At 43.3% G+C, this 26247-nt stretch overlaps 1 protein-coding gene and 1 long non-coding RNA gene across 3 annotated transcripts in view; both read right to left on the reverse strand.

Annotated features, from left to right (window-relative positions):
• Positions 1 to 26247, reverse strand: part of ADCY2 (adenylate cyclase 2) — a 426457-nt gene that overhangs the window by 91436 nt on the left and 308774 nt on the right. For both annotated transcript variants that reach the window (XR_014831042.1, XM_021077007.2), the window contains exons 11-14: positions 25675 to 25718; positions 21702 to 21782; positions 14432 to 14501; positions 11428 to 11525 (exon numbers count right to left, since the gene is read on the reverse strand). Coding sequence is in view for 1 of the 2 variants with exons in the window: in XM_021077007.2 (XP_020932666.2) it covers positions 11428 to 11525; positions 14432 to 14501; positions 21702 to 21782; positions 25675 to 25718 (293 nt within the window). In the remaining variant the exon portion in view is untranslated. The remainder of the gene's footprint in view (positions 1 to 11427; positions 11526 to 14431; positions 14502 to 21701; positions 21783 to 25674; positions 25719 to 26247) is intronic.
• On the reverse strand, positions 1772 to 7633 carry LOC146395702 (uncharacterized). Its single transcript, XR_014831057.1, has 2 exons — positions 4228 to 7633; positions 1772 to 3078 (listed from the first exon to the last, which is right to left on the reverse strand). It is a non-coding gene; the product is annotated as an uncharacterized LOC146395702 (long non-coding RNA).

A 26247-nucleotide genomic window follows, 5' to 3' on the forward strand; every position in this document is an offset into this window, starting at 1 on the left:
CTTTCCTCCCCTCATGTAAACCCTTCACTTATTAAATTCCCTTGCTGAAATTGAGGCCATTTCTGTTTTCTTTACAGGACTCGAATCCATCACCTAAAGTTTTTTCTAGGTACTATGATAGCATTAGAAGTTAGATGAAAACCTAGGAATAATTAGAATCAGTTCCTCTTCCAACTTTCTACCTTTTTCCTTTGAAAAAGAGCAAACCATTCAGTTTCTATTAGACGTATGGATAAAATACCTACATATGCCATAGGACATGCCATGGCTGAATTTCCTTGAAAATAGCTAAGTGATTATGGATTATGTTGGCCTTTAAATACACAAATCTCAACAGATTTAATGACAATTATCATGGGTTGATCTACTTTCAAATCACATGATTTATTTTGTGAATCAGAAGGGATTTGTTTTCTTTTTTGTTTGTTTGTTTGTTTGTTTGTTTTTAAGCTGCATCCATAGCATATGGAAGTTCCTGGGCCAGGGACTGAGCCTGTGCTCCAGGTATGACCTGAGGCCAAGCTGAAGCAATACCAGATCCTAACCTGCTACGTCACGTGGGAACTTTCATGAATCAGAGTTTAAATAAAAGATCGGTGCACTACACTGAGTTTCTTAGGCTCTTGTTTTTGAAAGTGTACCCCAGGTTTGTTTTTAGGAATAATTACTCCACCAAGAAGATGGTTTACAGAAACCCTGGACATTCTGGAGTTGGGTCGAACAGCCTGGAAGAACAATAATGGTGTTAAAAGTTGACTCCCACACTTTATAATAATCCACGAGATTAGTATTCAGTGAAAGGAGCTGGTGGTAATTTGTCTCGGGTGTACATGATGACCACTCCTGTGCTCTTTCTCAGAGGTCAGAATCCATTAGAAGAGGCAAGAGGCTGATAAAAGAAAACAGCAGTTCTAATTCCAGGAACTATCTGTCTTTGTTCTCCTGGACTGGATGACGGGTGCTCATTAAAGCAGGAATGGGCATTCTTAAAGGTATGTTATGATGGAAACAATCAAATGTGACTCAATAAGAGACAGAGAATATGAGTAGACTTATAAAAGTAAAAAGGTTCAATCAGTCAATTTTAAAATGAAACAAAAATAAAAACTACTCACAAAGAAACGCTCATGCCCAGATAGCTTCCCTAGTGAGTTTTACAAAAGACTTAAAGAAGAATGAACACCACCGTTTCACCAGTTCCTCCAGAAAAGAAAGGGAATAGAACAGTTACTAACTGATTCTCGGAGGCTAGTCTCGCCTTGATACCAACATCAGACAAGGACTTCACAAGAAAACAAAACCAGAGACCAACCTCTCTTATGAATATGGATACAAAAGTCCTTGACAGAATCCTCGACAGCAAACCAAATCTAGTCCCAGAGAAAAAGGACAATGTACCACAATTAAGTGGGGTGTATCTGAGAAATGCAAGGTTGGCTTAATATATTCATATATTAAATTAAAGGTACACCTTCTATTATTAGAATAACCCACGTGATCACCTCAATAGCTCAAAAGGACAAAAGCTAACACCCTTTTATCAGAAAAAGACTCAACAGACTACAGTGAAGGAGGATTTCCTTTCTCCCGATAAAGGGCATCTCTGAAAACCCCACTGGTAGCATCATACTTGGTGATGAAAGACTGGAGGCTTTTTCCTTTCAAGATCATGAACAACAAAATACGTGTGCTATGGCCACTTCTGTCGAAGGCTGCACTGGAGGTTCTAGCCAGGGAGACGAAGCAGGATAATGAAATAAAAGGCATTCAATTAGAAAGGAAGAGGTAAAATGGTTTCTGTGCAGATGGTGTGGTTTGTACATGGAACGTGATGTCACAACCTGAGATCCAGACCCTGAGTGGCTCACCCTCTGGCCGACGTGCTCCACTGGGGGTGGTCCAGTGATCCAGTCCGTGGCACCCTGGTATTCTTTTTTTTGTTTTTTTTTTCTTTTGAAGGCCTCACCTGTGGCACACGGAAGCTCCCAGGCTAGGGGCAGAATTGGAGCTACAGCTGCCAGCCTATGCCGCAGCCACAGCAATGCTGGCTCTGAATCACATCTGCAATCTACACCATAGCTGGTGACAACCCTGGATCCTTCACCCACTAAGTGAGGCCAGGGATTGAACCCGCATCCTTATGGTTACCATATCGGGTTCTTAACCCATTGAGCCACAACGGGAACTCCCACACTGGCATTCTTGTCTGATTGGATGTAGCTTTCATGCCACAGAACAAGAACTATCACGAGGCCAAGTAATGGTTGGTCAAAAGCTCTTAATTATAACCATTTATCCTGCCTGTTCTGTCAAAAGCATGTTTAGGCTCATTAAACATACCAAGTTGTTTGTGTAATGCAATCAATTTTAATTAACATTCTGGTTGCAAAGCCCCCCCCCCTTTTAATATACAGGCCTAATTGATTTATATACTCACTGAAAAGCAAACTTGACCCTCCCCCATCAGGAGGCAGGAAAAATTACACTTTTGAGGGAGAATTTTTGACCTAGGCACTTTAATCAAGTGTATTGTTCCAGTATATGGAAAACTCTGATGTGAGACAAGGTTCTTTCTCCTTTATGGTTTTTTTCCAGTGAGTTCACTGCTCACAGGTGGTCCTGATGGAGACAAGGACGCCTATTTGCTGATGGGAAACATCCAGCAGGGACATATGCCCCCCCAAAGTCTGAAAATTATATGCATTATAAACCACATCAATGGGCAAATAACGGTGTCTCTCTCTGGAATTCTATTTAATGCGATGATTTTCATGTCCCTTCTCCCTCTGGGCTCCCAGCTTCCTCCCCCCAAGAATGATGCGGGGTCTCTCATCAAGGCTCCATTCACAGTGATCTCATGGTGTTTAGCAGGGATGGCAAGAACCCAGGGAAGAAAACTTTTAACTCTAAGTTAGCATCAAATAACAAAAACCCCTCTGTCTCTCTTTTCTTAAGTGAAAGGTGATAAAAATGTCAAAATGAAAGAGAACGTGTTAAAAATAAAAAGCATCAGGAGTTCCCGTCGTGGTGCAGCGGAAATGAATCCAACGAGGAACCATGAGGTTGTGGGTTCGATCCCTGGCCTCGCTCAGTGGGTTAAGGATCTGGTGTTGCCGTTAGCTGTGGTGTAGGTCGCAGACATGGCACAGATCCTGCATTGCTGTGGCTGTGGTGTGGGCCTGCAAGTGTTGCTCCGATTGGACCCATAGTCTGGGAACCTCCATGTGCTGCGGGTGCAGCCCTAAAAAGCAAAAAATAAAACAAAGCAAAAAAAAAAATAACTAAAAAGAATCAAAAGGCGAGAAACAAAGGGCATTTAGATATGCGTCACCATTACACATCATTGCTGCCTTCCTCTGATTACAGCACTTAGCAGCCTTGAGATGTTCTGCCCACTTGACGGTCCTGTGATGCGGGAAAGAGAAAAGAAATTCCGTTTGCAAGAATGAGGAGCTTCCGCTTCACAGTGACAAGAAGGACCAAAGCCTTGAATTTTCAGAAGGTCCACAGCCTTCTCTTTCTACCCTCTCTCCTTCGGTGAGCTCCTCTCCTCCTGTGGATATAAATACTACCTGCGTGCAGATTTTTCCAAGGATGACTCCACCTCTGACTCCTGCCATGAACCACGGGCACGCGCGCGTGTGCACACACACACACTCCATCCCTCTGTGAAGTCCCTCTCCTGGATGCTAAATACGCACACACATGTCTCAGATGCCCAGAGCAGAGCCCTTCATTCTGTGCTTCTCCCAACCCACTCCTCCTCTAGGATTCTCCCTCCCTGTGAGTGGCTGCCTCCTTTTCCAGCTACTCAGGCCAAAATCAAAAAACCGAAACCCACACCTCACACAATGCCGCTTTCTCTTATTTTCCATCTCCCACCCAAGGGCAAGACTTTTCTCACCACTTCATAACACACCCCAGAATCTGACCACTTTTTAGCCTCTGCTGCAAGTCTAGTGCAAACCATCATCTTCTTCTTTTTCTTTTTTTTCCTTTTTTGTCTTTTTGCCTTTTCCAGGGCTGCTCCCACGGCATATGGAGGTTCCCAGGCTAGGGGTCGAATCAGAGCTGTAGCCGTCGGCCTATGCCAGAGCCACAGCAATGCGGGATCCGAGCCGTGTCTGCAACCTACACCACGGCTCACGGCAGTGCCAGATCCTTAACCCACTGAGTAAGGCCAGAGATCGAACCCGCAACCTCATGTTCCTAGTCGGATTCGTTAACCACTGAGCCATGACGGGAACTCCCAACCATCATCTTCTGGATGTTCCTAGTTCCACCTGCGCTTCTGGAGCAGCAAGAATGATACTCATCAGCAAACTAGAGCATGTCCTCAGCCAAGAATCTTCCAGAGCTCCCCATCTCACTCAGCGTTCAATCCAAAGTTCTCCAGGCACCTGTGTGGGCTGACCCGAGCTGTCCACCGCACTGTTCCTACGACCTCAACTCCACTGCTCTTTCCAGCTCACTCTACTCCCGCCATCGGCACTCCTTTCTGGTCCCTGAACACACTAGTGGCTTCCACCATTGAGAATGTTCTGCTAGATGCCCCCATAATTCCCCTTTCAAGTCATTCAGACTTATGCTTCAATAGTGCTGAATCAGGGACGCCTTCTCTCACAGGCTTCATCTGAAATGCCACCTTCCCTTACTCTGGAGTATTCCACTGTCTTAATTTTTCTTAAAGCCTATCACCACTGAATTATTAATATGTACTTTGCATTTAGTATGGAATGGAATGTTTTTTCCATTATTGCGGTGCCCTCGAATAGAACGTGACTTATATGAGAGAGAGGACTTTTAGGGGCTACTGCCGCTTTTCCAGCAAAGGCTTCATATATGGTAGCTCAATACATAGCTGTTGAGTGGTTCCACAATGGATTGACTGAATTCATGCATGAATTTCTCTTCTAAATTTCTATTGCTATGACAAAAACGCTGAGAATAACCCTTCGATAAAAAATAAAGGTATATTGGTCCATTTTATTGAGTAAAAACTTGTGCAGCTCCCTCTTGATTGCTATTCCTCAAATCTTACTACATGGTGCCATTCAGGTCACTACAACAAAAACTGGTTTGCATTCCTGGACAAGGTACTGGTTCTCATAAATCCCATTTTTTTTCATAATAGAATTTTCAGATGGGTGCCTTGTTATATCGGCTAAAGCCTACACATTCTAGCCTCCCTTGCAGCTAGGCTTGCACATGTGACTAGGGTCTCAGTCTTGGGTTACAGAATGAAGGATCATGAGGTAGTTTCTCAGATGGCAGTTTGTCCTCTGCTTCTGGGTCTGTTCCTCCATCCTTTTGCTCAGAGTATGGGTACTGCTACCTGAGAGAATGATGGCAAAGGACCAAAGTCTAGGGAAACACAGCTGTGAGCTGGAGGGACCCTGGACCCCCAAAGAATCTGAGGGACAGAACACCTGACTACCTCTTGCCTTTGGTGTTGTTTTGTTTTTTCCTGTTAGGGCCATACCCATGGCATGGGAAGTTCCTGGGCTAGGGGTCCAATTGGAGCCAAAGCTGCCAGCCTACAGCATGCCACAGCAACCCCGCATCTGAGCTGCATCTATGACCTACACTGCAGCTCCCGGCAACACCGGATCCTTAACCCACTGAGAGGGGACAGGGACTGAACCCGCATCCTCATGGATACCAGCTGAGTTCTTAACATACTGAGCCACTACCGGAGCTCCTCTGGTCTTTGACTATGAGGAAAGAACTAAACTTCTAACTTACATTCAAGCTACTAATTGTGAGGCATTTCTTTATTTTGACAGGATCTGAATCCAAAATTGAATTCTGTTCGTCCTGCTAAAAGGTACGTGGGTCATTTATCCTGGACAGTGAGAATCATCTTTTCCTTTTTTTCGTTTGTTTGCTTTTCTTCTCTTCTTTATTATTATTATCTTTTTTGCCCTGCCCTAAGATTCACATCCATTGCATCAAGGTATGCAGGGAGCCAACTTAATTTCGGTATCCAACATTTGAATTCTCCAATGCAGTTGCCCGCCAAAGCCTTCTTAATTGTTATTCTCCATCATTTGTGTTTACAAAAGCCAAGCCTGCTTTCAATGGACATATGTAATTCTCCATTAAAATTTCTCTTGCCTTTTCCCTTTTTGAAGATCCAAATCAAAATAAAAGTGACTCTTTTTGAAATGAATATTAAAATAAGCATTGATTATTGACATGAGTAATGAAATGCATACTAATGAATCTCAGTAGAAATAACAGTTCTAAGATATTTAAGATTATAGTTTGCTATTAATTTTCCTTAAGGAAAATGTCATTATTCTTAATTTTATTTGGGCAAACGAAACACATGATATTTAACTGCACTGGATTAAGAAAATATCCTTATGTTAGTGATTGCCATACTTAGTTTAACATAATCTATTCCGGCACTATGCATGAAACTGGTCAAAAATGCAAAAATTCATGCTTGGTCATTTCCAGTCTCTGACGGTAGCTCACGTTTCTTATAAAGTTGTAACACAAGGCACACAGAAGTGAGAGAACAACTCCGAAAAGAGGAGCCAACTAATAATTTAATTACATCTGTTCAAATTCCGAGACTAGAGCCAGATAGAAAAATTATGGGCCACAAAGGGATGATGTAAGGCCCTCTTTCAGGGAAATACTTCCCCCTTACTGGTCCTTTCAAGGTCATAAATTCCACTATTACTAGTCATTCATTTTTTTTGTTTATTCAGTCACTTAATTTCTTTTTTTTTCAAAAATGCAAGGCAGTTTGCCAAAAGGAGAACAAAAAACCCCCGGTAATTCAGCATATTTAAAAACAAGGGAGGGTGTATCAGGAAAAGTGGAAATCACCATTATGTCAATGAATATGCCTCATAAAGTATAATGGAATTATTATTTTTAGGTAGATGCACTCAGAGCAGGGAAGAGAGCACACTAGACACACAGAGGATATTCAAAACAGAATGCCGAGAGGCACTGATGATGCTGGATCGTCTGGGAGGGACCAGGGACCAATTCGTGCCAAAGAGGGTAAGACTGAATGGCTACACAAGGTTGGTGATGCTCCCAGTACTTTCTTAATGGAAAATTAGAACTGAGCTTCTGAATAGTCAGAAGCCATAAATGGCTATCCTTTCAGGAAACAACAGCCTCATAAGGGAAGCTGAGTGTGTAGGGTCATAAGTGGAAGAGCAGTAACCTTTGAAAATGGAGATTTCCCATCCTGCTCTGCATTAAGGGGCTAATCAAATTCACATGACCCACTTAGTGAAGGAGCCCGGACCTAAGGAGTTTAAAAAATATTGTGACTTGAACTGGTGAACCTCTGAGGGACTTGGGAGAGACACAGTGAAAACGGTATCAGAGTGATGCTTTCCCACCTCTGAACACATGTGATTACCATGGGCCTGAACCTCTGCTTTGATGAAGTCACAGTGAAAATGACAGATAATACAATGACACACAACCACGGGAGAAACAACAGGGGGACTAAATAACAGAAGTCATGCATTTATGAGCCATAAATGACAGAAGGAAATGAGTAAAATGTTCACACAATATGTTTGAAATCTGAATATAAAGAAAAGGAAAAAATGGAATTTACAGGCAAAATACAGAATGATAAGAAAAATTCAGATATAAAATCAGTGGACTTCTTAGATATGAAAAATTCATCACTAAAATTATAAACTCAATGTAGATGAGGAATTCAGCACAAAGAAGTAAAGAAGTGGAAACTCTGAAGAAAAATTCTAAGACCTGGAGCACAGGATGACTAGCACAACATACAATCAATGAGTTCCAGGAGGAAAGAACAGAAAAAAGAGAGGAGAAGCAATATATGTAATACGTAAGGTGATAACGGGCAGAGGATTGCTAAAAACTAAGCAAAGAAAGGAATCCTCAGATTGAAAGAAAATTACACCTGGTCACTTAGGGAAATAAGAACAAATATATATCTAGAAACGATATAGTGAAAACCCAGCACTCCTTCCCACCCCCAAATAAAGAACTGAAAGCATACAAAGAGGAGACTGATTATCTACAAAAGAATGGAATGGGATTGACAGCAGACATTTCCTTAGTGACACTGGAAGCTGAAATTCAATGCCATGGTATCACCATAATACTGAGGGAAAATAAGAGTTAATTTATAGTTTTATACCCAAGCTATTATTCCAGAGCAAATGTGAAACAAAGCAGCTATTTTCATACAAACAGAAAAGAGGAGCTATTGCTACTCACAAATACTAAATAAAGAACGGAGATACGCTAGCAAGAAGGAGAATAAACCTGAAGATAGAAATAATTTTAAAAAGCACAGATGAGCAAATAAAATGATAAAGAATGTGAATAAATCTAAATAAATATAGACTATAATTACCATCTGGAACTAAAGTCCTAAGAAATAATCACATAGAAGTGACATAATGATTAACTTTAGAATTTATTAAGACCGTGTGTTAACATACCAATGGCAATCATTGAAAGAAAAATATATAACGGGAGTTCCCATCATGGCGCAGTGGTTAATGAATCCGACTAGGAACCGTGAGGTTGCGGGTTTGATCCCTGGCCTCGCTCAGTGGGTTAAGGATCTGGCGTTGCCGTGAGCTGTGGTGTAGGTTGCAGACGCGGCTCGGATCCGGAGTTGCTGTGGCTCTGGTGTAGGCCAGTGGCTACAGCTCCGATGAGACCCCTAGCCTGGGAACCTCCATATGCTGCGAGAATGGCCCAAGAAAAGGCAAAAAGACAAAAAAAAAAAAAAGAAAGAAAAGAAAAATATATAGGATTCTCCACTCCCCTCCCCTATATATATGTAAACCAGAACCAGTAAAGGAAAAATAAGAATAAAGAAAACCTGATCAACCCTTTAGAGGTTAGGAAGATGGGGCACATGGGGCGTGGGGAAAATGAAAGAAAAGCAAGGCAAATGAAACACAAGATAAGAGGGTAGACGTGCATTCACACACATCAATAAAATAATCAAAATACAAATGGAATAAAGTCTCATCAATACACAAAAGATACCACATTGAACAAATAAAAATAAAATAAAAGTAACTACTGTTTACAGGGAGCATACACAACTAATAATGGCCCCGAGAGCATGGACACATGTATCATGAATATGGCAGAGGAGCAAAATTCGTGAAGACTGGACTGTGTGTAAACACATATTATATTAGGCTCAGAACTTTTCCGTATCTTTGAAATATTTTACAGAAATTATTATTTTTTTGTCTTTTGTCTTTTTTAGGGCAGCACCCACAGCATATGGAGGTTTCCAGGCTAGGGGTCCAATTGGAGCTGTCGCTGCCGGCCTACACCACAGCCACATGGCAACTGAGCCGCATCTGTGACCTACACCACAGTTCACGGCAACGCCGGATCCTTAACTTACAGAGCAAGGCCAGGGATTGAACCCGCCTCCTCATGGATGCTAGTCGGGTTTGTTAATCACTGACTGAGCCGTGATGGGAATGCCCAGAAATTACTTTTAAAAAGGAAAAGAGAAAAAAAGAGGACAGTAACATGAAAGGAAAATGAAGAAAAATACTAACATAACACCACATCATATCATCACATAACCTTACTATGAGGCCAACCCAGAAAGGGCAAGTCTTAGCTCTCTCTGTTAGAGACCTTACCCTGTCCCCAGACCTTAGCCTGAGCTTTCTAAGGGCCAACACAAAGAGCGGAACATAAGCAGCACCTATTTCACAACGTTAATTCTCAAAATCCAACTTGTTGCTCAAGAGAAACACACTAATTAGTAATGACGCCTGAGAGCGTGAACTTCCAAGCGTTCTCATGAAACAAGGCCACAGAAAGACAAGAAAAGCAAAGCAAAGACAGAAAGACACCAGCTTGATTTTTTAAAAAGAGCCACTCCATGAAAGGTTTTTCCTGGACCCCAGACGTCTTTCCATCGTCTTTGGCATCATAGCTCCCTAGGGACTGTCTCCCCTCCCTGTCTTAACCGGGATATAGAAAATATAAAACACTCATCTAGTAGGAAGATGCAGAAAAGTGAATGCATTTACCTACTTTAGAGTATAAATAAGGGCCCATTTCCCCTGGTAATACTTGCTTCAGTGATACCACTTTCTGAATGCCCTTCAGCTCTACTATTCAAAAAGCCTTGTCTGTGCAGGAACAGTGATTTCTCTCCTGCACCAGGTGGCAGAGGCCTGCAACTTAGACGAAGCTTAATTTGCTCACATGTTTCCCCAGTGGGAAACTGATAGGTTGACCTTGGCAAATGGCAACAGAGACTGTGCAAGTTTAGAGGAAGAACTCATTTGGCAAACATTTCAGTGCTAATTTATAGGGATGTGGGGAAGGGAATGTCCAGTGGAAACCTCTCTGCAAAGGGGGAAGACAGCTTCGGAACTGCACATATATAAAGAAGACTTTGACTTGTTATTAATCTTTAAATGTCTTAGCATTGGCTCACTGGCCAGAAGAACATCCTTTGGGGCCCAGAGGGAAAGGCAGACCCTCTCTCTCGCCTTTGTTCAGCTTCTTCATGGAATGAACTGTCACCCCGCCTCAGCAGTACAAGCTGCCCACAAACACTGGCTGAACCACGGATGTCAAATGCATTCACTGAACAAACTCCAGCTGGGCTGAAAATGAATTGCTGTGGCTTTTACGCAACAGGTATTAATAAGGGGAAATAAATTTATCTTCAAATGCCTCTAATTCTCAATTATTAAAAGAAGGACAAGAGGGTTTCTTTAGCTTGTACAATGAGAAAGAAGGCGCTTCTTTAAAGTAAGTCGGTTGACTTGTATTGCACTGCATGAGAAGGTTCGAGAGAAAGATCACCGAGGAGTTGGGGAGTGACTGGATTTTCACCAGTAGGTGTGAAATCCGGTTACTTGGTTCTCCCACCTGCACCCAGGTCTCTCCCAGGAGGGGCGACCTGGACAGGGACCCACAACCATCAGCGATGGCGGAGAGGGTGAGCTTCAGTGGGGAGAACAAGAAGTCAGAACGGATGGGTGGGCCATGTGAGCCCAGAGCTGGCCTTGTCCTTTCAATATACAATAAGCTGTGTTTATTAGAAATAACATCTGGTGATTTTTCTGCCTCTGGGTGAAGATTATTGGGTAACATTTCTTAGACATGGGTATCAGAATAATATGGAAATCAAAGTAAAATGGATATGTTTATTTAAAAAAATCCTTATAAGGTGAATCAACCTGTCCACGTTGAAAATTCAAAATTACTGTAGCCGAGTATGATGCACGGGGGGCACTTAGCATCGTGGATCCTGAATTACCCCCCACCCCGCCCCCACGGTGCCCTTCCACGGCGCCTAAGCGCTCTGTCGGAACACGTGCATCTCTTGGACCCTCGAGCGTAACGGGGCTCCGTGGAAAGGTGCACCCCGCAAGCATCCCAGTGGAGAACCCAGATACCTACTTGGGTAACACCAGGATCTGCACGATAAAGATGCAGAAGAAGATGAGGCAAGCACAGGTCACGTAGTACTTGAAGGCCGGCAGGGCAGTGGCTCGGTACTGAGGGAGAGAAGAAACCACGGATGAACGTTCTCCAAGATCACCCAGCAGCCCCACTGTATCCCGTTCCCGCGTCATAACTGTCACTTGCCGACGGTGGCCTAAAAACCAGCTAAGGACAGAGGCTGTTCATCACTGACAACGAGAGCTTCTTCCCTCCACACGAGCTGTGAAAAAAGGACTCCAAAGACCACAACTGTTAGGAGCTGACATGTGCAGAAACCCATTTAGAGGCAACGGGATCCCTCCAGCAAGGAAAGAACACGTGGCCAGAAAGATGAGTGCGTGAGCGGAAGGCGCCAGGGCCACCTGCAGGTGTGCTGGTCCCCTCGTGGGTCTGAGGTCTGCAGGTACAGGGGAAAGCAAATGACTTTTCATGTAACAACATGTCACTTTGGAATAGTATTGCGGCAATGCCGCTTCCACATTTTCTTTATTGGTTTTACTATTTCATTTCACTGTTGGGAGGCGGTGAGGGAAATTACAAGACGCAGAAGACCGGCTGGGTTGGGTTCCCTATGATCACCTGCTGTCTGGGATGGGCTGTGGGCCTCTCTGCTCATTCTGCATAACCATCGGGTTCACACAGCTCTCCACAAATGCCCGGAGTCATAAACGGACCAGGGACGCTGCCTGCCGGGGGCTGCTCCTGCTTGAGTCGGGCAGGAAGAGCCAGCACCCAGGACGGTAACAATCTGCCTCGTGTCCCCTGTACCCTGGGGATGGTGTGCAGGGCGCTCTCGGTGCTTTACGTGGATGAACTGATTTAATCCTCACCTCTGCCTGAGGCAGGACCTATTATGTCCCTAGTTTGGGATGAAGAAACTTTGAAACAGATTTTTTTTTTTTTTAATGGCTGCACCTGCGGCATATGGAAGTTTCCAGGCTAGGGTTTGAATCAGAGCTGCAGCCTACACCACAGCCACAGCAACACCAGCTCTAACTCGCACCTGCAACCTACACTGTAGCTTGTGGCAACACCAGATCCTTAACCCACTGAATGAGACCAGGGATCGAACCCGCCTCCTGACAGGCCCTACGTTGGGGTCTTAAGCTGCTGAGCCACAATGGGAACTCCTGAACTAGAATGATGGATGAACATTCTCAGACACACACACAACGCATGGCAAAACCAGGATCTTCATCCCGGGGACCGGCACCCACACCCAGGCTACCAACCCTGAGGCTCTACTCAAAAGAGGCTTCTGTAATAAAATGGAAGGAAATAAAGTGTGGCGATGCTACTGAAAGCTCCGGATGATGCCGGCAGGCTGTGTTAGCGTATCTGAACAGACTGTTTCCTGAGCTACGGCAAGCAGGGTATGCATTTCTCCAGTTTAGCCTCTGAGGTTTGGGTGTGGCTGGTGGATCTCTGGGTGGTCTGGCGTCTCGTCCTCTCTGTCTTGCTGCCTTCTCTTCCTGTCTTGCTGCTCAATCTCAAGGCCATCTAACATCTGCTACAAAGTCAGCCTCTGCATATATGCACATATGGGGAATGTCAGCAAAAGCTGCATGGTTTAATGGGCATCACTTTCTGTTTGCTATTTACTATTAATATTTTAGGGGTGACTTTTGTGACTTAAGGGTCAGCATAATTTACATGCTGATAAAGAAGCTACACTAGCATAATTGCTGAAACGTGATTCTATTTTATGCATTCAATGATGCCCTTATCTTCTGCCTTCTGGGCTTTGTGTAGAGACGTGAGTTCGAATTTCCTTGTGGTATTAATAAGGGAAAAGGATTTTTATCAGAAAGGAAATAATTTAGCATTGGAACAATAAGCAGTCATTAGTGTCTAAGTCGTTCAAGGATAAAATAGTCAATAATAATAATACCAATAATAATAAATTATATCAAATATCAGTTTGGTAAACTCTCCGCAGTCAAAGTTCCTGACATAGAAACAGACAATTTTTCTTAACCACTAATATAAAAGAAAAATTTGGGGGAGTTCCCTGGTGGTGCAGGAGGTTAAGGATCTGGCATTATCATTGCTATGGCTCTGATTACTGCTGTGGTTTGGGTTTGATCCCTGGCCTGGGAGCTTCCACATGTTGTGGGTGTCCCCAAAAAATTGTTTTTAAAAAGGAAGCTTTGGTGTAACTGTTGAATTGGGGAAGAAAATTTGATATTGGGTATGTCCATTCAATACCCATAAAACAATGAGCAAAATTTTCTCAACAAAGTTTTGATACCAGTGTTGTGACTGCTGCCAACAATACAGTACGTTCAAGTTAAGACAGTAATTATACAGTTGGATGATGGAAATGACCTCTAACCTGTTCCTTTTCTAGATCAACACAAAGCAAACGGCAAGTGAATAACCCCAACCTGGAATAGTTGTCCCTCCTGCAATAATGACTTAATTCACTTTAGCAAATCCATGTTAAGCTCGACAGGTACAAACTACATGTCTGCATACTTGTTTGTGCCCCAAATAACGCTTACTTTAGGAGTCATAGTATGAAACGATTTAGATGCAACAAAACTTAAAAGTTTAGAGTTTCTAATTCTCACAAGCAGGAGTTGAATGTGAATTTCATAGTTGTGTCAAGAAGTTAAAATAATTTGTGTAAGGACACTGTAAATGTATCAGGAAGGATTTTGGTTTCTTTTATAACCTTTTCTAGGAAAATTCCCCACTGAAAAGCAAGCTAGTAACTTCTTCCCTTTCTCTTTATTAATTACCGGAAGTGTTGCAACAGAAACTTGGTAATAAGAAATGTGTGTGGTAAGATAATGCATGCATGGAAGAACCACAGGAAAAGCTAGAAAGAAATCTGTGATGGTTAGAGGCCATTTAAATTTCACATGTTAAAAAACACGCAGACAATTTCATGATGGAATTGAAAAAAACCAACATTTTGGAAAAATGATTGATTTTGAAATAAAAAATAGCTTACTTCTTTTTCTAGTATTTTATTGTAGAAAAGCAATGAGATTCTCTGAATGTCTTCAGACTTGAGCCATTGCCTGGAAATAAAAAGGACAGACACATCATAAAAACCAAACCTTTAGCCAAACATCTGGAACTATGTTTTTTTTAAATGACTTGCATTCTTCTGTCTTCATAATGTCAAATAACTGGATATGGAATCTAGGATTGTTAAATAGGACCTCAAAGTATAATATTCTTATTCATACCCTGCCCTTCTTTTCTTGGGGAGTGGGGAGCAGCACCTGCAGCATGTGGAAGTTCCTGGGCCAGGGATGGAACCTGCGCCCCAGCACCGACCTGACCGCAACCGGACAATGCTGGATCCTTAACCCGCTGAGCCACGGAGAACTCCACACACTGCTGTCCTCCTTCGAAAATTCTTTATATATAAACCAAGTATCATACCAAATTGACACTCAAGGGATCCAACTTAAATAGTTAGGGGGGTAAGGCATCAAAAGGACTCAAGTACGATAATCAATGTATTCTCTGATGTTTCACCCAAGTCACATGGTACTTTCATACCTTAAGGATCTGGTTCACAGAGAAGCACCAGTTTTAGCTTAAAATAAGCAACACACCACAGAGCATCAGAATCATTTAGAGTGGCTTCAAGGTCTGGGCAAGAAGATCTTACTCCTTTCAGACTTACTAAAAATATTTTTCTTGTCATGTTTTTCATTTCTATAAAGTAAAACAAAATCATATTTGAATACAGTTTTCAAAAAATGGGTCAAAGTACTAAGGTAAGAAGCAGTCAGTTCCGACCACTCACAATGGTACGCTGATGCCAACACACACCTACATGTTGAAAATTAAATAAAAAAATCATATGAAAGTAAGCCTTCTTACACACAGACTTTGAGAAATCTGTTTTGAGAAAGCAACTGAGATAGAAAAAGTCTTTGAAGAGAACTCTTCACTGGAACATTGCGTATAATCACAAGTTAAACAGCCATGCAGGGAGCATGAGCCAGCAAGCTGGGCATATAATGCCTCGTATAGTCTCACATTTTGCAATAAGGTAAACACATATTTTATGAGATAAAGCTAGGTGAAAGAGAGAGATGCCACATTCTTATAACCATGAGCACAGAAATGTAAGAAAAAATTGAAATCTGTGCATCAGGAAAAATATCTGGAGATAAATACCAACAAAGTGAATAACCAACTGGGTTAACTTGTGACATTGAGGAATGAAGAATTTTTATTTCCATTTTCTGATGGAAAATAAAAATAAAGCCTTTCATAATTTTAAAAAACAAAACAAAACAAAAAAACCACCTGGAGTTCCCGTCATGGCTCAGCAGAAATGAATCTGACTTGTATCCATGAGGACACAGGTTCCATCCCTGGCATCGCTCAGTGGGTTAAGGATCTGGCGTTGCCGTGAGCTGTGGTGGAGATCACAGATGCTGCTTGGATCTGGCATTGCTGTGGCTGTGGTGTAGGCTGGCAGCTACAGCCTGGGAACCTCCATATGCTGCAGGTGTGGCCCTAAGAAGACAAAAAACCCCAAACCCAAAAAACAAACAAAACCCCACAATACTCAATATAGAACAGTGTGCTTGTTATGGATATCAAACTTTTAATAATGCAACTTGGATAAAGGTTTTTTTTCTTTATTGAGAATGGAAAATCTAATTGAAAAATGCTCCTGGATCGTATAAGCTTGGAAATACAAGTGAAATGTATAAAGCGGAGATAAAAACCAGCTTCTCATTAGTTAGCAGGGCCCCCACATTTCCAGTCCGGGTTTTAGTGTCCTGTCTGGGTCCTGCAGGTGGACAGGACGCACTCAAGACCAGGTCTGTCTTTCCTTGAGTCCCTAGCACCTAACACAGGTGCCTAAGACTGGATCCTGGGACAGATGCTCGGGGCTCCGTCTGAATGACTGAATGTTAGGGATCCGCCTATGAGCATCTTGGCTGCAAGCAGTGCTGACGAACAACTAATTAGCCATAAGGCTGTTCGGCCGTAAGAGATAAAATAACAGGTTGGGATTCATTACACCAGAAAATGACAACCTCAGTTTCTTCAAATCCTTCAGTGAGCAGTCATCACTCCCAAATGTCAAAACCAAGACGACCCAGCTATGGCAAATACAGAAAAGGCGGCTAGTCATGCCCACCAGTGTTCAAGAGCCCTGCTCATCGATTCTCTGGCTGATTTCCATATAGGAGCTTGTTCCCTTCTGCTGGCTTGACCCAGTGGAGGCCATATTAGACATGGGAGGCAAACATGAAATCGAGCTCCTATCCCCCTAAAAGAAATGGGTCTATGATTCCTGCTGAGTATGTATTTCTTGAAAATAGAGAAATTTTTCTTTTTGTGCCATCTGGTAGTGAAGAACCTGATGTAGAGAGAATTGCAGCTTTGGCACAGATCTTGGCTTCGATGATTTGGTGAAATATAAGGACGGGACATGAGCACAGTCTGGGGGTACATGACCAGTGACACACGTTACATACATCTATAAGAAACAGCACCATCCCCTCCTCTGTTCATTTACCCCCAGGGAAATATAAAGAGACTCAGAACAGATTTTATTTTTTAATCTTTTTGTCTTTTTGCCTTTTCTAGGACCGCACCTGCGGCATATGGAGGTTCCCAGGTGAGGGGTACAGTCGGAGCTGTAGTCGCCAGCCTCGGCCACAGCCACAGCAACGCAGGATCCAAGCCGCGTCTGCAACTTACACCACAGCTCACGGCAACACCGGATCCTTAATCCACTGAGGGAGGCCAGGGATCGAACCAGAAACCTCATGGTTCCTAGTCGGATTCGTTAGCCACTGAGCCACGACGGGAACTCCTCAGAGCAGATTTTTAAAAACTATATCATAAAAAATGTATGTCTGACATTAGATCCTGAACCCTTAGGGACTGACCTTGAGAAAGCCAGCACCATCGCTTTCTCTAAGATAGACCCCAATACCACACACATTTTGGAGCTCCCATCGTGGCTCAGCAGTTAATGGACCCTACAAGCATCCATAAGGTCTCGGGTTCGACCCCTGGCCTTGCTCAGTGGGTTAAGGATCTGGCATTGTCGTGAACTGTGGTGCAGGTTGCAGACGCAGCTCAGATCCAGCGTTGCTGTGGCTGTGGCCGAGGCTGGCGGCTACAGCTCCGACTGGACCCCTCGCCTGGGAACCTCCACATGACGCAGGTGCTTCTCTAAAAGACAAAAACAAAATATCTACACACATTTTAAGTGCATCCAAGTACTGTTTTGTATTTTTATTTTTCACAATCAAATCTTTAAAAATTTGTCACTAATGCTTCACATTTCATGATGTTCATTTTAATATCTCTCCGCTTTTTTGTTTTTGTTTTTTCTTTTTGCTTTTTAGGGCTGCACCTATGGCATATGGAGATTCCCAGGCTAGGGGTCGAATCAGAACTGTAGCTGCTGACCTATGCAACAGCCACAGCAATGCAAGATCCTTAACCCACTGAGTGAGGCCAGGGATTGAACCCTCAACCTCACGGTTCCTAGGCGGATTCGTATCTGCGGCACCACCACAGAAACTCCTTAATGTCTTTTATTTCATTTTGTTTTCCTTTTCTTTTGGCACGTGGAAGTTCCTGGGCCAGAGATCTAAGTGGCACCATAGCAGTGACCCGAGCCCCCACAATGACAACTCAGGATCCTTAACCGGCTGCGCCCCAGGAGAACTTCTTATTTTCCTTTATCTTTGGGGGCAAAGCTGTCCTATATCCCTTAGTCCTGAAGCAAAACTGCGTGTGTGTAGACATTTATGGGAAGGATCCTAGACTCGCAATTGTCGCCTTTGCTTTCCTGTCCCACGGCAGGTTGCAGTTGGCCCGTGGCTTCTTCCTTGAAGCAGTCACTGCTGGGCTCATCCTTCCTCCCTGACATCAGCCTGCAGGAGAAGGTCATTCTGCCCTCGGACCTCACCATCCCCGTGGCGGCTCCGAGGCAGCCCCCATGCCCGTTACAGTCAAGCCTCTTCACCCTTGAAGCTCCCACAAGGATGTCCAGTGTCGGGACTGTGGTGAGAACCAAAAAGCACGCCTTTGACCCAGGGCTGTGCTGTGAACTTGGAGCGTCCCTTCTCTTTCTCTTAGTTTCCTCCCAGATTTAGCTCAGGTGTCACCTCCTCCAGAAAACAGACACGCTTCGGTGCAATGTAACAGGCTTTTCCTCTGGGCTGTCGTGGTCCTCTTTCCCTGTCGTGGCATCTGCTCAGCCATCTCTCTTCCCATCACTTAGGGCTTTGAGGGCTGGCGCTGTGCCTTGGGTCCCTGTGTGCCTGATGCCGAGCACATGACGACACTGCTCGACCTTCAACAAATGCTAAATAAGTAAAGGACTGAATACACGAAAGTCCGCACACAAATCACTGTTTTATGTCAATAACAGAAAACAACTTGAGTGGCACATCCACTCTGGATTCCCTATTCATCCCTCGAGTGGAAAACCTCATAAGATCGGAAGAACGTCTTATGGAGGAACAAGAGGAGTTAATGAGCAGAGGGCATAACACAACCCGAGTGGAGCCAATTAAGAAATAGGTGAGTAATCGCTTCCACTTAAAAAAATTCCTCTTTTGATTTTGGAGTACAGCATGACATGTCCCCCATTTAATTTCTGAAACATGTTGGGAAAATTACAACATAAGTGGTTACACCAACATTAAACATGACTTATGAATAAAACCATGCTCAAACACTAAGGTGGGGAGTTCCCGCTGTGGCTCCTAAGTAAAGAACCCAACTAGTATCCATGAGGATGCAGGTTCAGTCCCTGGCCTCGCTCAGCGGGTTAAGGATCGGGCATTGCCATGTGCTGGGGTGCAGGTTGCAGACGTGGCTCGGATCCCGTGTTGCTGTGGCTGTGCATAAGCCAGTAGCTGCAGCTTTGATTTGACCTCTAACCCAGGAACTTCCATATGCTGCAGGTGCGGCCCTAAAAAGACAAAGACAAAACAAAACAAAACAAAACCAAACCAAAAAACCAACAAAATACAAAAAAACAAAACCCCACAAAGGTGGTAACTAAGTGTGTATTTGAATACTAAATGGCACAGCATAAACAGACAGTTCACCAACAACCTTGACAAAAATAAAGCAAAGCCAATGATTGTCCTTTCCAACGATTCCTTCTGGGGCATCATTTTCAAGGTGGGCACCAAAGTAGTCTAACAAGTTATGGGTCTTGCATGAAGACATGTTGAGACTGATTTTATACATTCTTTTTTTTTTTGGTCTTTTTAGGTCCGCGTTGACAGCATATGGAAGCTCCCAGGCTAGGGGTCAAATAGGAGCTGTAGCTGGCCACAGCCACAGCAACACCAGATCTGAGCCTTGTCTGCAAACTACACCACAGCTCACGGCACCACCGGATGCTTAACCCACTGAGGGAGGCCAGAGACTGAACCTGCAAGCCACATGGCAATGGATTTGAATTGGATTTGTTTCCCGGAGCCACAACAGGAACTTGCTACATTCTTTCTTATTATTACGAGCAGCATTGTAAACTAAACTTTACCAGGGGACAAGATTTCTTCTTTCTTCTGATGCATTTTATCCCAGTTGGTCACAGCGCAGCCACTGCTATTTCCTCTGGTTGAATAAACCCACATTGTGTGAAATCAGACTGCCCTGAATTTAGCTGCCAGGACATTTCCGGTAATCATTGTGTCTCAGTTGTGAGCTGTTGAGGGTTCCACCAGGGCAGAGTCAAGACGGTTTTTCACACTGATCGTGGTACCAGGCAGGGCGAAGCATCTGTCCAGGGACTGCTGACGTGCCCTGAGCACTCAACGATGGCAGGTGGAAGGCTTTATCTACTTGGGGCGTACAAAGGGGAACCAGGCAGGTGTGCATTCAATGTGCCAGCAGGTCTGAACGGCAACTCTAGCCCCGGCAAGATAGTTTACTGTGTACATATGCAATTCCAAACACACACACACACACACACACACACACACACACACACACACACACAATGTTATTCATAAGTCCCATACATAGTCTAAAATGAACACTTACTAGGAAGCGTCTAGAAGAGTCAAGCATTTTGCAAAGCTGTGTAACTTAATTTTGGAGGCAGAGTTCTAGCTGAAAATCATTTATACATTTCCCTGAGTCAATATTCATGATAAAAATTAAATAGGTTTTCATAAGGATGAAAACTTTTTCATAGAAGCTTTTCATTTGGATCTGCTAAGGTTTTCACTACAATTTAATTCAACAAACATTTATGGAGCATCTGATGCGTCCTGGGCTCTGTATGGAGTCGTGGACTTCCTGCCCTCCTTGAGTTCAGCCAGGACTGAGTGTAGACTGAGGGGAATTCAAAGGCCAGGGAACACAACCATTCTGTCCAGGCCAGGAAAGCCACCACCTTCTTTAAATCTTCTCTGCCGCATTCTTGGACCATTTAAAACTACAACAGCAATTCTTATTTATTTATTTATTTTGCTTTTTAGGGCCACGCTCACGGCCTATGGATGTTGCCAAGGCTAGTGGTCGAATTGGAGCTGCAGCTGCCCGCCTCTACACAGCCACAGCAACTCAGGATCCGAGCCGAGTCTGCGACCCACACCACAGCTCACGGCAATGCTGGATCCTCAACCACTGATGGAGGCCAGGGATCGGACCTGTATCCTCATGGATGCTAGTTGGATTCGTTTTTGCTAAACCGCACAGGGAACTCCCACAACAGCAATTCTTGACTTCGTAAACTGAACCATCTTTTGCCCTCCAAACAATCAGTCTTTCCCCCGTTGTCTCTGAATTCAGATTCTAATGCTGAAGACCCTCTTCCAGGGTTTAAAACACTGGCTCCTCCAAGCTCTCTGATTTCACAGGGGTGGAGGGGGAAGGAAGAGATGCATTTTGAAGGGAGGGTGTCACAAAATCCAACTTAATCATTTCCCCATGTGGCATCTCTACGGAGTTTTAAAAAAATATATTTCCTGAATACATTATGCTACACTTTTTCTATGATTACACATCATGTTGTTTATCAGTAATTTACATGGGGAGGACTTATTAGGCAGGAATTAAAAAAATTTTTAAAGGTGAATGCTATTAACAAAAGCTATTATTAAGGATGATTGAAGTGAAATAAACGAACTGTTGGCTTTGTCATGATAAGTATGACAGAGTCTGGGGTGAAATTCTTTGGGAACATATGTCATTATTTTCAAATAAAAGGGTGGAAATAAGAGGTGAATGATAATTTAAGATGAAAAAGTACTCACTTTTGTGCATTGATTCCATCAATTGCTTGAATCATCCTTTCGTTCAATTCCTCTTCAAATCTTTTCTTCTGTGACTTGGTTCTGTAGGAAGGAGGAAATATTTGGGGTGAGACTCTTAATGACTACACGAAACAGTACACCTATTGTTCCATGAAGCCAAAACCTCTATCCAATTGTTTATTGAATTAAAAAAAAGAAGGAAAACAGCTTCTTTATTAACATATAGACACTTTGGGGACTGAAGGACCTGACTAGAGTCCTTGATGCAGGAAAATGTTGCCTTACCACTCACTTGGAGTGAAATTAAAAAAGCAATATTGAAAGACAGGAACTTTCTGTCCTAAGAGATGCACTATTCTTTGAATTGTTGCCTTTATAAACTTTATTCTATGATAGAACATACTGGCTTTGGAAACTCCCTTGCAAAAATCTGGTTTGCCTGACAAAATAATCCCTCCTGTTCCTGTTTTCCTTGGTTGGTTTTCAAGAATTTGCAGAACTGCAGTCTTATTGGAGACACATCAAAGCTTAATGGTATGTATCTAAACGCACCTCAGGTTTCGAAAAAGCACGATTCACAGAAAACCCAGACCACTCACTTGATTTCAGAAATGAATGATCTTCAGCCATAAAATAAAATGCTTTGCAAAGAACCTGGGCCAAAAAAAATAATGCGTTCTCTAAGGTGAACTGGACAATTAGTATGAAAATGACATAAAGGAGAAAATCGATGTAATACTGGTTTTGCAAAGTTGAACACCTACTGCAAAGAGTAGAAGCACAGCCTGGCCCTTCCCGAGCGGGCCTGAATCAGCCTGCGTCTGAGTCTAACGGTGGACAAGTCACCTAGTCCGATGACAGTGGGCAGGAGGAGCCTCTGTGTGGCCGTGGCTTAAATTACTCACAGAATAGCCCTTCTACTTTGGGATAAAAATAATACTTTTCTGGGCTTAGAAGGCCTCTCTGTATAGGTAAGAATAGTATTAAATATGCAATGTCATTTTTATCTGTAATTAAATCTCATGGAATTATCATTAATGCGATGGATGGGTAACCCCACTATATGATATCACTGTCTGTGGAGTCACACCTTCTTTCAACAGGCCAAGGGCAGTCTGGGTTCTAAAGCAGAACGATATTAAACGATGCACCTACAGATGCAAAGCCAGTGGAATTAACTGGTTTTAGCCCAATTCCCAGCTACCCTGGGAGGCAAATTAATTCTGATCCTTCTTTTATAAAAAGCAAGGCCCCTGAGCAGGCACCTGCTGCGGCTCATGGTCATTTGTGGCTGAAGAGCAGCCTTGGTCTTCGGTGCTTCATTTTCTGTTCATCAGCTCTATGCCTGGACTTAAAGATTCTTGACTTCGACTTCGTGGCTTTCTTTTTCAAGAAGAGTCACCAGGTCTAAGAAGGACCAGCATAGGTGTCTGGGGCTCACAGGAAAACTTAATCCTTCCATCTTAAGTCTGAGGCTAACAACGGCGCTGTCTTTGCGCATGTGGGGAGGACTAGCTTAGCTGGTGCCCGCGGGGTCGTCAACAGAGTAAATGTGGTACAGGATGCAGCCAGTGAATAAAGAGTCTTCCTTTGTATTTTAACACAATAAATATGCATCCTTTGTGTTCACTGACTTTGTGGACAACAGTTCCTAAGAGAAGGACAGTTCCCTTGTCTCTGTAGTTTGGGGACCTCTGCTACCGAAATGAGTTCCTCTCCACTCTCTCTTGGGAGTATCTTCCTGACCCGTCCCACCCCAGACTTGGGCCATTAGGTCTCTGGAGGCCCAGAAGAGGTCCTGCTTTGTCTCAGATAACGGGAGGCTGGGTCACGGCCAGGCTGGAGGCTCAGGGAGGTTTTATGACATCGGCCATGATACAGAGGCAGCACGCGCCAGGGAAGCCAGGATGAGGCTGCCTCGAGCTCTCTCCATGAGGCCTGGGGGCACCAAAGACCAGCCTCCCCAGAGGATGGGAGGCAGATATGGAACAGGCTCTTAAGAGACCAGGCAGGGCAGTAGAGCAGCTGGGACCACAGGTTTCGGCATCACCGAGTCCAGACACAAAGCCCGGCCTTGCCCGCTGCCTGACTCTAGGCCTTCTCCTAACCCAGCACCTTGGTTGGTTTCTTCCTTCCTAAAATGAGGCTGGCAATGCCAGTGATGCCCTGATGCTGTAGGGATGAAGGAAGATCTTCCACAGGCCTGGTACAAACAAAAATGATGGCTACTGATCACTGTCTTTCAGAGGCTCCCTTCGCACAAGACACTGCCCACACCTTACTGTCGCTGCACCAAGGGTTTCCCACAATCATCCCAGGAAATAGACCCCCAAAGCAGAACTGCAGGGAGGAGCAGAGAGCTCACAGGACATGTCACATACAAAACAAAAGGACGTCCGTGACATTGTCGTAGACAGCTGTTTGCAGATGTGTTAATCTCTTATTGGCCTCAAGAGTCAAGCTTTCGCAAGGTACATTATGGGGTCCAACGTATTTCTTTTCTCTTTCTTTTTTTTTTTTTTTTTTTTTTTTGCTTTTTAGGGCTGCACTCGTGGCATATGGAAGTTCCCAGGCTACGAGTGGAATCAGAGCTGTAGCTGCTGGCCTACACAGCCACAGCAATGCAGGATCCAAGCCGCGTCTGGGACCTACACCACAGCTCACAGCAACGCCGGATCCTGAACCCACTCAGCGAGGCGAGGGATTGAACCCGCAAGCTGAAGGTTCCTAGCTGGATTCATTTCCACTGTGCCATGATGGAAACTCCCAACAAATTTCTTAAATTAGCTTAAATTCTCTTTAATTTGGCATTTGCCACTTAAAAAATAAACAACACTTCAAAAATCCGTAAGTCCAATTTTCCTTGTGACATAAGACTAGGAGTGTTACATGTCAGTGTTAAGATTTCAAATTATGCACAAAATACTAGTTAGAGCTCCTTACCACGCAAAGCCACACAGAGGGCTTTGGAACAGCACGCACTCTTTGTAAAGATTTGGCAGGAAATGATCTAACTAATTATGTTCATCTTTTTACTTGGAAACAATGCATTTTCTATAGGAGTAACTTCATGTCTCGGTGGGGAAAGAAAGGTTGATGAATCTGGAGCCTCCCGTTAATTATCCTGACATCTTCAGTAGAAATACTTAACTTCCATGGTGGCTCAGTGGTAACGAACCTAATATCCATGAGGACGCGGGTTCAGTCCCTGGCCTTGCTCAGTGGGTTAAGGATCTGGCATTGCCGTGAGCTGTGGTGTAGGTCACAGACGTGGCTTAGATCTGGTGTTGCTCTGCCTGTGGCATAGGCCGGGGGCTACAGTTCCAATTCAACCCTTAGCTGGGAACCTCCGTGTGCTGCAGGTGCAGCCCTAAAAAGACCCCCCCCAAAAAAAAAAGGGAAAATACTTAACTTCCAAGCCAATGCTAAAGTAACACTCTGAGCCCAAAGCAGGAGGGACAGAGACAAACAAAAGGCTTAGTGCCTGTGATCTCGTGGAGGAAAACACAGAGACGCCGGACATTGGCGGAAAGTCTTTATTCTTTTTTTTTTGAGCAGGGTGGGTAAGCTCCTCTTTTCATTCCAGAAAGGCTGGACTTAATCTTGCTTTTATCTCTAGGTTTCAACCCCCCAAAATGTCATTTTAAATAACATATTAATTTTAAGGAAATTCAATGTTTCACTACTGATTAAAACAAATCATTTTAAGAAAACAATGAAAACATCTAAAGCATTTACTAGAAGTATTTTTCCTTCTCTCTCTCTCAACTCTCATACAACGACACCAGTGATCTTATTTTTAGAAGCTGAAAGCAGTTTAACAGGGCTTTTCACAAGGAGCTGCTCTTTTTTTTTTTTTTTTCCAGAAGAAGTAGCCTTCAAAATTACTACAATTGATGATAATTACCCTTGGAGATAAATAAGAAAATAATCAAGCCTTTAATAAAAATAGAAGGCAAAAGATATACTGTACCTTAAAGTGCGATTTTGAAAACTATGCTGACCCATTGGTACATCCTATTAAAAAAAAAAAGGGTATTAGATGCCAAAAAATGTACTTTAAGGATCTTGCAATAACAACGTATGACATATTCCTTCTTTTATCATGGAAAATATCATTTTGGTAACAAATAATTGTCCATGCAGAGAAAAAGAACTTCATTATAAATGTGAAACAAGACCAAAAATTCAGTTTATGTTCAGACTCTTGGGGCAATCTATACATTCTGGAGGTTAGTTGTATTGGGATTATTTGAATTTCTAATACATACGTTCTGACATTTGCAGATGTGATTTCACACAATGCATGCACAGAATCGTTTTAAAGTTATGGCAGATGACAAATAAGGTGGAACTGGAGTTTTGGCATCCGACAAAAATTTAGACAATGCTTTAAAACACACATCACAAAATCTATAGTCAATCCTTATCCCTGATCTGGGCTGTTAAGAAATGGGACCACTGGTTAAGCAGGTGAAACTGAGAATCATTTACCAAAAAGGAGAAATCTATGTATGAGTGCTGGAATTCCTAAAAAAGGCCAGTG

This window comes from Sus scrofa, chromosome 16, assembly GCF_054392235.1.
Source record: "Sus scrofa isolate SSC_HxYL_T2T_F1_AM1 chromosome 16, Sscrofa_HxYL_maternal_Yorkshire_Landrace_v2.0, whole genome shotgun sequence".
Lineage (NCBI taxonomy): Eukaryota > Metazoa > Chordata > Mammalia > Artiodactyla > Suidae > Sus > Sus scrofa.